The sequence below is a fragment of the Oncorhynchus kisutch genome, linkage group LG13, assembly GCF_002021735.2.
Source record: "Oncorhynchus kisutch isolate 150728-3 linkage group LG13, Okis_V2, whole genome shotgun sequence".
NCBI classification, from domain to species: Eukaryota; Metazoa; Chordata; class Actinopteri; order Salmoniformes; family Salmonidae; genus Oncorhynchus; species Oncorhynchus kisutch.
In genome coordinates, this window is record NC_034186.2 from 77,062,522 (window position 1) to 77,073,141 (window position 10,620).

General features: G+C 46.2%; 1 protein-coding gene across 3 annotated transcripts in view; it reads right to left on the reverse strand.

Moving 5' to 3' along the window:
• Positions 1 to 8,729, reverse strand: part of LOC109900417 (disintegrin and metalloproteinase domain-containing protein 22-like) — a 94,830-nt gene extending 86,101 nt beyond the window's left edge. The window contains exons 1-3 of one of the 3 annotated variants that reach the window (XM_031787485.1): positions 8,182 to 8,727; positions 7,680 to 7,840; positions 4,464 to 4,540 (exon numbers count right to left, since the gene is read on the reverse strand). In XM_031787485.1, coding sequence (XP_031643345.1) covers positions 4,464 to 4,540; positions 7,680 to 7,840; positions 8,182 to 8,272 — 329 coding nt within the window. In that variant the 5' untranslated portion in view covers positions 8,273 to 8,727. Of the gene's footprint in view, positions 1 to 4,463; positions 4,541 to 7,679; positions 7,841 to 8,181 lie in introns of all 3 variants that reach the window. The other 2 variants (XM_031787486.1, XM_031787484.1) reach the window with 2 other exon arrangements.
• Positions 8,730 to 10,620: the final 1,891 nt, after the last annotated feature.

The following is a 10,620-nucleotide window of genomic DNA, read 5'->3' on the forward strand; positions in this document are numbered from 1 at the left end:
CAACCTCAATGCCCTCACACACACACAGCTCAAGAAAGTTATCTCGTCAACAAAGAGAAAGGGGGATACCTAGTCAGTTGTACAACAATGCATTCAACTGAAATGTGTCTTCTGCATTTAACCCAAGCAGGGTGCAGTGTGATTGGTTAAAGAGTGAGGTCAGTGTGCAGCGCTTGGGGAGCGAGGGATGGATGGAGAAGAGAAGAGCAGCGCACACACACACACACAAACACACACACACAAAGCATATAACATAACCTCATGAAACACACAGCCACCGCAGGAGAGAGATGGAAAGAGGGAGGGTGAGAAAGAGACAACAGGACAGAGAACCATTCCCTCCATACTACCATTGTACTGATCACTACAACAGGACAGAGAACCATTCCCTCCATACTACCATTGTACTGATCACAACAACAGGACAGAGAACCATTCCCTCCATACTACCATTGTACTGATCACTACAACAGGACAGAGAACCATTCCCTCCATACTACCACTGTACTGATCACTACAACAGGACAGAGAGCCATTCCCTCCATACTACCATTGTACTGATCACTACAACAGGACAGGGGTTCAAATCTATATGCAGGCTTCCCAAACCATACAGACACACAGTTACAGCACAGACTCCATATGATGGATGACATCCAGCACCTCAGGTCACCAAACACAACATACGACAGAGACGTGCCTGACCGTGTCACAACAATAGCTCTACATCCCACAGGGACACTGTGTCATGACACATGCCGCTTCATGCATCATACAGTAACCCTATGAGTGGCAGCACTGTGCTGTTTGGATATTCCTGTGATGTCATCTCCATTTCTCTCAGTCTACTGTGTGTGAATGGCTCTGGGTGACAGGGGAAATAGATCCTCATACAGAGAGAGATGACTTCAGCTATAATGACACGACAGTGTACAGACTCACTCTAATGATGCAGACTCACTTCTACACACAACTGTCTGCTTAGGTGAGCTTGTTTGATTTATTTCACCTTTATTTTGACAGGGAGTCATTCTGAGACCAAGGTCTCTTTTTCAGAAGAACCCTGTGATTACCAAAATTATACACATCAATACACTACAAAAAAGCACAACAGAGATACAAATCACAATCATAGAAAACACACATTCTTCAGTAAAACAGATAATCAATCAGCAGCCATCTGAATAGAGATAGATAGGCCTAGAGACACCAAAACATCACATGTAAAGACCTTTGGAAAACTATTCCAAGAGTAAGGTGCAAAAAAACTGAAAGCAGATTTACCAAACTCAGTGGAGATGGAAGGGATATCCCGAGTTAGCCCTCCCTGAGACCGGGTCTGGTAGCTCCTATATCTGCAGGTTAACAATGATGCAAGGTACAGCGGAAGTTGTGTAAGGGGGCTTTATAAACTAAAATAATGCAATGCACCGATCTACCAGACCTCAAAGAGGGCCAGACTACTTTCATCAATGCACCGAGACCCCAAAGAGGGCCAGCCTACTTTCATCAATGCACCGATCTACGAGACCTCAGAGGCCCAGCCTACTTACATCAATGCACAGAGACCCCAAAGAGGGCCAGCCTACTTTCATCAATGCACCGATCTACAAGACCTCAGAGGCCCAGTCTACTTTCTGATACAGAAAGCAGTGATGTGTACTGAACCTGTCACCCTGTGTCTTTGTGCCTGTGACACAGACAAGGAGAGAGAGAGCGAGAGAGCGAGAGAGCGAGAGAGAGAGAGAGAGAGAGAGAGAGAGAGAGAGAGAGAGCGAGAGCGAGAGAGAGCGAGAGAGAGCGAGAGAGAGAGAGAGAGAGAGCGAGAGAGAGAGAGAGAGTGAGAAAGAGAGTGAGAAAGAGAGAGAGAGAGAGACACAACTTCCCCTCATTAGTGAAAGACCATTGGTCAGCAGAGTGTGAGGGCCAGATAGAGAGAGCTTGAGAGAAGGGAAGAGAGGGAGAGAGAAGTGGAAAGAGCTGACAGAGAAACAGTGAGAGGGAGTAAAAGAGTAAAAGGGAGAAAGCTGAGAGAGCGAGAGAGATGGCAGGATGCAGAGGGAGAGAGAGATGGCAGGATGCAGAGGGAGAGAGAGATGGCAGGATGCAGAGGGAGAGAGAGATGGCAGGATGCAGAGGGAGAGAGAGATGGCAGGATGCAGAGGGAGAGAGATGGCAGGATGCAGAGCGAGAGAGAGATGGCAGGATGCAGAGAGAGATGGCAGGATGCAGAGGGAGAGAGATGGTAGGATGCAGAGAGAGATGGCAGGATGCAGAGCGAGAGAGAGAGATGGCAGGATGCAGAGCGAGAGAGAGAGATGGCAGGATGCAGAGCGAGAGAGAGAGAGAGAGATGGCAGGATGCAGAGCGAGAGAGAGAGATGGCAGGATGCAGAGCGAGAGAGAGAGAGAGAGAGAGAGATGGCAGTATGCAGAGCGAGAGAGAGAGAGCGATGGCAGGATGCAGAGCGAGAGAGAGAGAGAGAGATGGCAGGATGCAGAGCGAGAGAGAGAGAGAGAGAGAGAGAGATGGCAGTATGCAGAGCGAGAGAGAGAGAGCGATGGCAGGATGCAGAGCGAGAGAGAGAGAGAGAGATGGCAGGATGCAGAGCGAGAGAGAGAGAGAGAGATGGCAGGATGCAGAGCGAGAGAGAGAGAGATGGCAGGATGCAGAGCGAGAGAGAGAGAGATGGCAGGATGCAGAGCGAGAGAGAGAGAGATGGCAGGATGCAGAGCGAGAGAGAGAGAGATGGCAGGATGCAGAGCGAGAGAGAGAGATGGCAGGATGCAGAGCGAGAGAGAGATGGCAGGATGCAGAGCGAGAGAGATGGCAGGATGCAGAGCGAGAGAGAGATGGCAGGATGCAGAGCGAGAGAGAGAGAGATGGCAGGATGCAGAGCGAGAGAGAGAGATGGCAGGATGGAGAGCGAGAGAGATGGCAGGATGCAGAGCGAGAGAGAGATGGCAGGATGCAGAGCGAGAGAGAGAGAGATGGCAGGATGCAGAGCGAGAGAGAGAGATGGCAGGATGCAGAGCGAGAGAGAGAGATGGCAGGATGCAGAGCGAGAGAGAGATGGCAGGATGCAGAGCGAGAGAGATGGCAGGATGCAGAGCGAGAGAGAGATGGCAGGATGCAGAGCGAGAGAGAGAGAGATGGCAGGATGCAGAGCGAGAGAGAGAGATGGCAGGATGGAGAGCGAGAGAAATAGCCCCACAAACACACAGCATATCATTTCTTCCCCAAAACAAGGTGGCCCAAAAGGCACTGGACACTGGGAGGAAATATGTTCCTGTCTGCTCTGTACCACTACGATCAGCCAGAGGTGAAAGATGTCTCATTCCTCATGCCTCTATTACAGAGACCATTAGAGCACATAAAGATGTTCTGCCAGATTCTGTTGTTTTACATACCCAGAGGCAGAACTCGTGGATCCCATTTTAATGTCTCTGCATGCACCATGAAGACCATGCTACCGTTCCTGTAGACTTCCAAACATTGCCCTAACACTAGTTAGCACAGGCTCGCAAAACTACCTCTTAACTTCCTTTATTCTGTGCGCAATGACAACTTCTAGAATCTTGCAGTATCCCTTTAAGACCTAATTTGAAAGCCTGCTTATGAACGGTTATAACCTGCTTATGAACGTTATAACCTGCTTATGAACAGCTTATAACCTGCTTATGAACAGCTTATAACCTGCTTATGAACAGCTTTTAACCTGCTTATGAACGGCTTATAAACTATTGTTCCCGAGTGAATAAGCAGCCTATAAGCAGTATTACCAACCAAGTATTCATAATCAAAGATAGGCCTACAGCACTGGCACTAACAGGTTTCCCCAGATCAAAGCTTTGTGAGGAAGACATTAGGGACTAATTAAACAGCTCTTAAAGACATGCTCCGGTACTTTGGCGACTAGTAAGTATTTTTGAAACCTCCCGCTTTGGCCTGGATGTGTCGATATGTAGTTCACCCATACATAATCTATGATCGGAATTACTGTCTTACCTCAATGAGGCACGAAACTGCTCATTTGAAAGTGACTATTTTCTGGAAGCAGTGTTGCACCATTTACCCTACATTTCCCCCGCATGGGCCAGACCCCTAGCAATTTGAGTTCCAGCCAATGAGATTCAGCTCCTCGTAATTTGAGTGACAGCTAGCAAGAATCACACACAGCAGAGTGAAAGAGAGAGCAATGACGTGGTGCACATACAGTATCTGCACATATGTGATGTAGTACACTATTTTCGGGGACCACTTTTGGCTCATGGGTGTTTACTTTCAGAACTACTTGCTAATAAGTATACAAAAATAATGGAGAATCCCTTTAATCATACAAAATACCGTCTAGTACTACTGGCTATTTTACTATCACATGCAGAAATCATGACATAGAGAGAAAGGGGATTTATCGCAGTAGATACAGAGAATGTTGGTGATAGGTTAAAGGTTATACTCACTGGTTCAGTTCAACATCCAAGATGAACTGCTCACCAAACGCGTCCACCTGGAAGCTGGCTTGGGCCACGTGGTTCCCCTGTGAATAAAAAAAATGCAGAAATGTTGTACAATCATCTCTATTCCATTGAGTGCTGAAAAAGCTTTTACAAAACAACTAACAATATACATACTGTACATGAACTTTAAGGAAAGGAAGACATTCTGAGAGACAGTGGAGCTGTGATGGAAGCTGAACCAGACCCAGACATTCTGACAGACAGGGGAGCTGTGATGGAAGCTGAACCAGACCCAGACATTCTGAGAGACAGTGGAGCTGTGATGGAAGCTGAACCAGACCCAGACATTCTGACAGACAGGGGAGCTGTGATGGAAGCTGAACCAGACCCAGACATTCTGACAGACAGGGGAGCTGTGATGGAAGCTGAACCAGACCCAGACATTCTGACAGACAGGGGAGCTGTGATGGAAGCTGAACCAGACCCAGACATTCTGACAGACAGGGGAGCTGTGATGGAAGCTGAACCAGACCCAGACATTCTGACAGACAGGGGAGCTGTGATGGAAGCTGAACCAGACCCAGACATTCTGACAGACAGGGGAGCTGTGATGGAAGCTGAACTAGACCCAGACATTCTGAGAGACATCGGTGAAATGAACCATGCAAATCTGTGTAACTCATACCCTCCCACCTCCCCCTGTACTCACACACACATCCACCCACCCACCCTCCCTGCTGGCTCATCCAGAAATGATTGATTGGGTTGAGGGAGAAGGTCTAATACATCCCTAGCTCTGGGCACATATGGCGCGTGGTCTATTACAGGCCCCAGGGGCAACAAGGACTTCCCACTATTGTCCCTGTGTAACTCTGAGTCCCCAGCTAGTCTAATACAGGACTAACCCCTCCCCCAGGCATGGCCCACGGGCCTGAGTCAATACACACCGGACGCAATGCCGCAATCTTCACCCAAGGATGACCTTAGACCTCGGGGTCCCCTGTGGCCACAGACTCTATTGTTACTATGTGTGTGTGTGTGTGTGTGTGTGTGTGTGTGTGTGTGTGTGTGTGTGTGTGTGTGTGTGTGTATACCGGTACACGAGTATGTGATTCCTTTTCAGGGCACACCTTAAAATCAAATTAAACGAATTGAATCCACATGAAGTGGTACCAGTAATTGTGTTCTCCTGGACCAGATTTCCCAGTTTGACTGGGCCGAGCCGAGGCACCGAGACCATCAGCGACTCCTGTTTCATTGATTAGTGCATCATAGCAGGACCTAACTCCACTGATGGAGCTAGGGGCATACCAGGGAGTGCTGTTATCCTACTACAACACAGACGGCCTTAAATACACACACACACACTGATGGAGCTAGGGGCCTACCAGGGAGTGCTGTTATCCTACTACAACACAGACAGCCTTTCACACACACACACATACTGATGGAGCTAGGGGCCTACCAGGGAGTGTTGTTATCCTACTACAACACAGACAGCCTTACACACACACACACACACACACACACACAGCAGACTCCACTGATGGCTATGGGCCGATGACTATAAGTGCTTTTCCTCCACAGAAACACTAAAACAGCACTCAGCTGAGCTCTTCTCAAAGCTCCTCTTTTAAAAATGTGTACAGTAGGTTACGCCTTTAACTGAAAATAGTAGACTCAACGCAAGTCTATAAATAGTTATTTTTGTGAGTCATACGTTTAAGAATGATTTGACAGGTTCCTTTCAGATGTTATGATACCGAGCTAAAAACAGCCGAAATCAGAGCATAATCAGACAATATGACGCTGAGAATGCAGGCTGTGTGACAAAGTGGCTGATTTGAGGTCAGTATAAAACTCTCTCTGGGGATGACAAGAAACTCAGACTGATCAGATCAAATGAAGATTCCATCATATCTCTCTCTCTCTTTGTGGGGCAGTATAATTTCACCTGGAGTCACCTGATGCAGTTGTGCTGTAAATAGTGGCAAAAAGATGAGGCAGTGTTTCCCCCAAGAACTTTCTTTTAGGCGGCACACAAATCTTATTTTGAAGACAAATGAAGCCAAACCAGTTTATCAGTATCTGGCACACATGTTCCAGTCCCAAGTTAACTGTTCTAATGACGTACGCGCATACTAGTAAACAAACTGAAAGGGTGCATATAAACGGAGAAAGAGCACACTCTACATTGTCACCTCACTCAAAACGTCCTATTTTTGGGGCGACTAAAACCATGGTTTGGTCAAACTATAAAGTGCATTATCCTCATGATTCCTGTAATGAAAGTGTCTGCCCTTGTGCCTGTGCTCTCGATGTCCCTCTGCTCAGGCTGAAATTTCAGGCGGTCTTTTCAAACAGCTCTTGCACTAAAGGGGCACTATCATCATTTCACAGTATTATTCCAACTTAAAACAGACAAATCACATGTGCTGACTGCACTGGAACAACTAGATTTGAGATAAAAGGAAGGAATAGTGGAATAAAAATCTGATGATGTTTATAACGTGTACATTTCAGAGGTAGAGAGCCTTATGATTGTATCTGAGTATCCAGACTAGGTCTTCACATCAAATAGCCAAAGCAACCACCCAGCTAGTGAACTGTAAAGGATGCCAACCAGATAGAGAGCAGACTCTCTTTAACCATCCAAGAAGCAGTGTGTCTCAGACATAGGGCCATGTGGGTTACGGGCGAATCCATTGTAAGGGCACAAACCAATCATTAGGTCTGCTCACCTTTATAATAATAAGAACCTCTCTTACTATTTAAGGAAAACAAAATATTTGACCTAATTAAACATGTATGGAAGTTATAGGCCTATTTGTCTATTCATTCTAATGCATAGGCTTCAACCCCATGTGTTTCATGCATGGGCTCTTTTTCTGATCAGGCCTGAGCCTGTCTTTTGTGTATGTATGTGCATAGAAACCCCCACAATATACCACCAGGCTATCTTTATTTTGCTCAATGAAAATACATTTCTGTAAATAGACCACTAGTCAAAAGAACTAGCTTGTTATAGGTGAAAATGTGATCTTGCCGAATTCTCTGTGAAATGCGTAAAAAGAAGATGATTCAACAAAAACATAAACAACATGAGAATAGCGGGATGTCTCCAATAGCAACGCGTACCAAAGGCATTTGTCTCTGCACATAGCGGAGCTCCATCGCCACCGTCACCATAACAAATAACACCACCACTGTGTAGGCTACCTGTGCGGGGCTGGAACTGGCTCTAGTCCTGGTGCTGATGACATCGTGGGTGATTTGACTGTGGTTGTGCATGCTGTAGAGCAGACGGAGAGGGACCGTGTCCTCCTTCCCGGTGAACCTGCTCGCATCACGAACAGCCTTCGCCTGCGACAAGGCGTCTCCTGCACAGGGAGGAAACAGCGATGTTTAAGATTGCGATAGCTATCCTGGCGCAAAAAAACACAGCTACAAGCGCCTATACCAAAACATAAATCAATGTGAAATAGCACTGTAATGGGTTTGGAATAGCTTTCCTCAAATAGTTTTAATTAGTAATAGACCGATTCCCTTTCATACGGTTACATGAAATGCATATTTTAGAGGTTGTTTACGTTGGGGATTCAGGCTCCCTCTCTGGCAGCATCATAACATGAAATGTGGAACATGTTATTGGTGATGCTGTTGCCATTCGGATCTATTCCAATAAAATACATAGCAATATTTGTTGTCATAAATACATTACCATTTCGAGGTATATGATTGCTGGAATGAACGATGCACATCAGTCCATAGACGCACAAAAGGGAAATCCACCATCGCCGATACATCGTCATCAGTTCTTCTTCATCGAATGGACAGAAAGAGGGACAAAAGAAAAGAAGCGATATCCTAAAACGGATTTGGGCACCTCTCTCTTCGCTAGAGGAGGTTCGGGGTTGAGAAGCACAGATGAACGCGCGCGCTGGTCGTCTGCTTAGCGCAGTCTCTTGTGCTGGTGGCCATCGGGGTGCTCTTGCTGCCCCTGCATTGAGACGCTCCCGCTGCTGTTTCTACCGCTTGAACGCCAAGTGCATCTGAGCGCGCTGAGTCTCTATGGAACACAGAGCGGAGAGGGAGGAGAGGCAAGAGGAAGGGAGGAGAGGTGACACATTAAAGCACATCAATATCCAGCAGCTCACTGCAGAAGCGCCTCATGCGTAAACATGAGAGGAGAACAGCGATTGCCGAGATGGGATGTCGGGAACTGTAGTGTGCACGCTCCATCTCCATACAGACCTAGACTACCTTCTGACCGCTTCTGCGCATAATCATAGAAGGGCACAATCACTGAAGGGCACGGTCAAGATAAACAAACTGTAATACTGCTATGTTGTGTAATAACAGCCCATCATGCTCTTTCTAGACTATATTCTCAGTTGCTGTATAATTAGCCCAAACCACAGCCAGATGACGCTATTATTCCTTTTATATCATCTGCGTCCACCTGTTATGTGCCCAGCCGTCTGTCTATACACTGGTGTTCCCCTGCGACCGGCTCATACATTAAACATCCTCCGTTCAGGCTGCAAAAGGCATCAGTTTCCTCCTAAAATCGGTTTAATTGCCCTTCAGCCTAAAAAACGTGAAAATATAAGTACTATTTGAATAAAACACAATTTTCCACTACCATGCTAGAGTGGCTAATGCTACTTCCTGATGTTGCGCATTGTGTTTCGCCATGGATAAACTACTGTAAGCAGGTCCCTTACAAGCATACACATACACCAGAAATCATCACAACTTGATCATGTATTAAACCCCTTTAGGCCTATAGCGCATTTTAGGAGCAATCCAAAGGTAATACCATTCACAAGTGCCACATTTGGTTCCAAAACAAACCTCTAGGCCAATTGATATTTGTATTCAAGATGATCCTACAACCCAGGGGAATTACAGTGCAAGAGGCATCACTACAGCCCCTGGTTCGATTCCAGACTGTATCACATCCGGCCGTGATTGGGAATCCCATAGCGAGGCGTACAATTGGTCCAGCGTTGTAGGCCGTCATTGTGAATAAGAATTTGTTCTTACCGGACTTACCTAGTTAAATAAAAATACATTTAAATAAGGTCCCCAAGAACACAGTGGCCAAAATCATTCTTAAATGGAAGAAGTTTGGAACCACCAAGACTCTTCCTAGAGCTGGCCACCCGGCCAAACTGAGCAAACAGGGGAGAAGGGAGGGAGGGAGTTGCAGCGACAGATTAACCTTTGTCACTGACAGAGCTCCAGAGTTCCTCTGTGGAGATGGGAAAACTTCCAGAAGGACAACTATCTCTGCAGCACTCCACCAAATCAGGCCTTTATGGTAGAGTGGCCAAACAGAAGCAGTTCCCTAGTAAGAAGCACACAGCCCACTTGGAGTATTCCAAAAGGCACCTAAAGGACTCTCAGACCATGAGAAACAAGATTCTCTGGTCTGATGAAACCAAGATTGAACTCTTTGGCCTGACTAGTCAGGATCGAGGGAAAGATTAACGTAGAAAAGTACAGAGAGATCCTTGATGAAAACCTGCTCCAGAGCACTTAGGACCTCAGACTGGGACAAAGGTTCACCTTCCAACAGAACAACGACCCTAAGCACACAGCCAAGACAACGCAGGAGTGGCTTCAGGACAAGTCTCTGAATGTCCATGAGTGGCCCAGCCAGAGCCTGGACTTGAACCTGATCGAACAGCTCTAGAGAGACCTGAAAATAGCTGTGCAGCGACGCTTAAACTTGACAGAGCTTGAGAGGATCTACAGAGAAGAATGGGAGAAACTCCCCAAATACAGTTGTGCCAAGTTTGTAGCGTCATACCCAAGAAGACTCAAGGCTGTATTTGCTGCCAAAGGTGCTTCAACAAAGTACTGAGTAAAGGTCTGAATACTTTTTTTAAATACATTTGCAAAAATGTCTAAAAAGCTGTTTTTGCTTTGTCATTATGGGTTATTGTGTGTAGATTAAGGAGGGGAAAAAAACTATTTAATACATTTTAGATTTTTTTAAATTTCACCTTTATTTAACCAGGTAGGCTAGTTGAGAACACCTTTATTTAACCAGGTAGGCTAGTTGAGAACACCTTTATTTAACCAGGTAGGCTAGTTGAGAACACCTTTATTTAACCAGGTAGGCTAGTTGAGAACAAGTTCTCATTTACAA